This window comes from Pyrgilauda ruficollis, unplaced genomic scaffold (assembly GCF_017590135.1).
Source record: "Pyrgilauda ruficollis isolate IOZ18807 unplaced genomic scaffold, ASM1759013v1 scaffold1625, whole genome shotgun sequence".
Lineage (NCBI taxonomy): Eukaryota > Metazoa > Chordata > Aves > Passeriformes > Passeridae > Pyrgilauda > Pyrgilauda ruficollis.
Genome location: NW_024515043.1, coordinates 1 through 4,727, shown reverse-complemented (window position 1 = coordinate 4,727; position 4,727 = coordinate 1). Strand labels below are relative to the sequence as shown.

At 62.4% G+C, this 4,727-nt stretch overlaps 2 protein-coding genes across 2 annotated transcripts; both read right to left on the bottom strand.

Moving 5' to 3' along the window:
• Positions 1 to 802: 802 nt before the first annotated feature.
• On the bottom strand, positions 803 to 3,515 carry RBM42 (RNA binding motif protein 42; the record flags this gene model as incomplete). Its single annotated transcript, XM_041463248.1, has 3 exons — positions 3,228 to 3,515; positions 2,012 to 2,114; positions 803 to 1,001 (listed from the first exon to the last, which is right to left on the bottom strand). Coding segments are annotated over exons 1-3 (469 nt in total), but the record flags the coding sequence as incomplete, so codon positions are not given.
• A 21-nt stretch (positions 3,516 to 3,536) lies between these two features.
• Positions 3,537 to 4,723, bottom strand: LOC121351259 (transmembrane immune signaling adaptor TYROBP; the record flags this gene model as incomplete). Its single annotated transcript, XM_041463246.1, has 3 exons — positions 3,537 to 3,693; positions 4,436 to 4,552; positions 4,648 to 4,723. Coding segments are annotated over 3 exons (285 nt in total), but the record flags the coding sequence as incomplete, so codon positions are not given.
• Positions 4,724 to 4,727: the final 4 nt, after the last annotated feature.

The window sequence follows — 4,727 nt, the reverse complement described above, 5'->3', positions numbered from 1 at the left end:
CCAGGGGACTGTCAGGGGTTGGGGACAGCCAGGGCACAGCAGTGACACTGCTGAGGAGAGCGAGGGATGTCCCGGTGGTTCTTGATGAGTTCCCCCAGCTCGAAGTTCCCGGCGATGACGGCCACCTGCGGGGACAGCGGGGACAGAGAGGGGACAGCGGGGACAGAGAGGGGACAGCGGGGACAGCCAGGGGACATTGGGGACAGCGGGGACAGCTGGGGACAGCAGGGGACAGCCAGGGGACAGCTGGGGACATTGGGGACAGCAGGGGACAGCTGGGGACATTGGGGACAGCAGGGGACAGTCAGGGGACATTGGGGACAGTGGGGACACTGGGGACAGCTGGGACAGCAGGGGACATTGGGGACAGCGGGGACAGCAGGGACAGTAGGGGACAGCCAGGGGACACCAGGGGACTGTCAGGGGTTGGGGACAGCCAGGGCACAGCAGTGACACTGCTGGGGAGAGCGAGGGACACCGGGGTTGGGGACAGCAGGGGACACTGGGGACACTGGGGGCAGCAGTGACACTGCTGGGGACACATGGGGACACCAAGGTTGGGGACAGCAGGGACAGCAGGGGGCATTGGGGACAGCAGGGGACAGTAGAGGCCACTGGGGACACTGGGGACATTGGGGACACTGGGGACAGCAGTGACACTGCTGGGGACACGTGGGGACACCAGGGTTGGGGACAGCAGGGGACAGCAGGGGGCATTGGGGACAGCAGGGGACAGTAGAGGCCACTGGGGACACTGGGGACATTGGGGACACTGGGGACAGCAGTGACACTGCTGGGGACACGTGGGGACACCAGGGTTGGGGACAGCAGGGACAGCAGGGGGCATTGCGGACAGCAGGGGACAGTAGAGGCCACTGGGGACACTGGGGACATTGGGGACAGCGGTGGCACTGACCTGGCCCCACGAAGGGCACCGGGGGTGTCCCCAAGGGGGGGACGGTGGCAGCGGCGGCAGCGCGAGCCTCGAGGGACTGCTGGACCTGGGGACAGAGGGGACACAGGGGACATTGGGGACATTGAGGGGACACTGAGGGCATTGGAGACACTCAGGGGACACAGGGGACAGAGGGGACATTGAGGGGACACTGAGGGCATTGGAGACACTCAGGGGACACAGGGGACAGAGGGGACATTGGGGACACTAAGGGACACAGGGGACATTGGGGACATTGAGGGACACTGGGGACACTGAGGGGTATTGGGGACACTCAAGGGACAGTGGTGACAGTGAGGGACACTGAGGGACAGAGGAGACACTGAGGGGACATTGGGGACACTGAGGGGACATTGAGAGACAGTGGGGAGACAGAGGGGCATTGGGGACATTGGGGACATCGGGGACAGTGAGGGGCATTGGGGACACTGAGGGCATTGGAGACACTTAGGGGACACAGGGGACACTGGGGACACTGAGGGGACACTGGGGACATTGAGGACAGCCAGGGGACATTGGGGACACTGGGGACACTGGGGACACTGAGGGGCATTGGGGACATTGAGAGGACCTTGGGGGTTTGGTGGCAATGGGGACATTGGGAGGATTTGGGACAGCGAGGGGACGTTGGGGACAATGGGAGGACACTGGGGGCTTGGGGACGATGTGGGCATTTGAGGACATTGAGGGGCTTGGGGACATTGGGGACACTGGGGACATTGAGGGGACAGTGATGGTGAGAGGGGACACGGGGACATTGGGGACATTGGGAGGATTTGGGGACATCTGGGGACACTCGGGTGGCATTTGGGGACACAGGTGACACACCTGCTGGTAGGTGTTGGTGGCAGTGACGGGGTTGGGGACATTGGGGTGACATTTGGGGACATTTGGGGACATTTGGGGACGTTTGGGGACGTTTGGGGACATTTGGGGACATTTGGGGACACACCTGCTGGCAGGTGTTGGTGGCAGTGACGGGGTTGGGGACGCTGGGGTGAGATTTGGGGACATTTGGGGACATTTGGGGACGTTTGGGGACGTTTGGGGACACACCTGCTGGTAGGTGTTGGTGGCGATGATCGGGCGCAGCACGGGGGGCGGGGCCAGGGGATCCCCGGGGGCGGGGCCTGGAGCGCCCAGCACCTCCTGCTCGAACCTGCGCCAGTACAAACCAGTATGGACCAGTATGGACCGGTATGGACCAGTACGGACCAGTATGGACCAGTACGGACCAGTATGGACCAGTATGGACCAGTATGAACCAGTACGGACCAGTACGGACCAGTATGGACCAGTATGGACCAGTATGAACCAGTACGGACCAGTACGGACCAGTATGGACCAGTATGGACCAGTATGAACCAGTACGGACCAGTACGGACCAGTATGGACCAGTATGGACCAGTATGAACCAGTACGGACCAGTACGGACCAGTATGGACCAGTATGGACCAGTATGAACCAGTACGGACCAGTACGGACCAGTATGGACCAGTATGGACCAGTATGAACCAGTACGGACCAGTACGGACCAGTATGGACCAGTATGGACCAGTATGAACCAGTACGGACCAGTACGGACCAGTATGGACCAGTATGGACCAGTATGAACCAGTACGGACCAGTACGGACCAGTATGGACCAGTATGGACCAGTATGAACCAGTACGGACCAGTACGGACCAGTATGGACCAGTATGGACCAGTATGAACCAGTACGGACCAGTACGGACCAGTATGGACCAGTATGGACCAGTATGAACCAGTACGGACCAGTACGGACCAGTATGGACCAGTATGGACCAGTATGAACCAGTACGGACCAGTACGGACCAGTATGGACCAGTATGGACCAGTATGAACCAGTACGGACCAGTACGGACCAGTATGGACCAGTACGGACCAGTACAAACCAGTACGGACCAATATAAACCAGTACGGACTGGTACGGACCACCACAGACCAGTACAAACCAGTATAGACCAGTACGGGCCAGTATAACCCAGTATAAACCTCCCAGTGCTCCCAGTAACCCCCCCAGACCCTCCCAGTAACCCCAAGCCCCGCCCCCGTTACCACGGCAACGCCAGACCCCGCCTTTCCCCTTCTAAGCCCCGCCCTTGTTACCACGGCAACGCCGGACCCCGCCCCTGTTGCCATGGCAGCACTCAGACCACTCCCCCTCAAGCCCCGCCCCGGTTGCCACGGCACCCGCCAAGCCCCGCCCCTTCCCGCCCGCCATGACACCCGCTCCGCTCCGTTCTCCTCACAGCGCCATCTCCGCCTCCATCTCCTTCAGCCGCTCCTCGCCGCTCTTCACCGCGGCCCCGCCGCCTCCCGCCACCGCACCGGGCCCCGCCGCCACCACGGAGGCGCCGGGCCCGGCTCCCGCCGCCATTCCCGGCCCCGCCGCTCCGGGAGCCGCCGCCGCCGCCATGGCTGGAACTGCCGCAACCACTTCCGCCCGCCTGAGAGGCACTTCCGGCGCGGCGAAGTGACGTCACTCAGCGCGACACACCCCCTTTTAATAAACAAACGCGGATTTGGGGCGAAATCAGCGAAAAACGGACAAAAATGGCTGCGAAACGGCAAAAAGCGCTTTAATGGCGGTAGTGGAAGGCGGAAGCCTAGCGGGAGGCCGCGCTCAGCGCTTGAGCTCGCTGTAGAGATCCGCGCGTGCGCCCTGCAGCTCCTGGTAGTGCGAGTCCTGCTCCGGGGGGCGGGGCTTGGGCGGTGCTGTGAGGGGAGGGGGCGTGGTCATGGCGGGGACACGCCCACTTTGGTTCCGGCCACGCCCACCTCGTGGCTGCGGTGGGTGTGGTTCTTGTCTGGCCACGCCCCATTTTTCGTTCTGGCTCCGCCCTTTAATTGGTTTGGCCACGCCCAGGCCTCACCCCAGTTACCCACACATGGCTCCTCCCCTTTGGCCACGCCCACAAAAGACCCCTCCCTCTTTAGCCACACCCCAAAATAGTTCTGTATTTAGCCACGCCCCCAAATGATCCCTCCTTTGGCCACGCCCACATCCAGACCCTTCCCACCTGACCACGCCCACAAAGTTCCTCTCCCCTTTGGCCACGCCCCCAAATTATCTGTAATTTTGGCCACGCCCCCATGCAGACCCTTCCCACCTGACCACGCCCACAAATGGCCCACCCCTCTTTAGCCACACCCTCAAATGGCCTCTCCCTGTTGACCACGCCCACAATCAGCCCCTCCCTCTTTAGCCATGCCCCTCAACTGTCCCTCCTTTTGGCCACACCCACAAAGAGTCCCTTCCTACTTGACCACGCCCACAAATGTATTCTCCCAGTTGGCCACGCCCACAAAACTTCCCGTCCGTTTGGCCACGCCCACAAATGCACCCACATTTAAAGCCCCGCCCACAAACAGCTCTTCCCTCTTTGGCCACGCCCACAAACAGTCACTACCCCTTAACCCCGCCCAGAAATGGCCCCTCCCCTTTGGCCACGCCCACCTCGGCGGCCCCGCCCCGCCAGCCAATAGGCTCCGCCCGCGATCAGCAGCGTCATGATGACGTCAGCGACCACAAGCGCCGCGATTGGTCCCGGCCCCGGGAGGCACCCGGAACATTCTGGAAAAGGGGGGGGGAGGGGCGGGGGTGACACCTCGTGACCCCCCCGTGACCTTTGACCCCCCCGCGACCCCGGGGTGGGGGAGGGGCCTCACCTGGCTCGGCTGCGGCCAATCCTGGGGCGGGAAATGAACCGGGGGGGCGGGGCTTGTGAGCCACTCCCACTTCGGGTTGG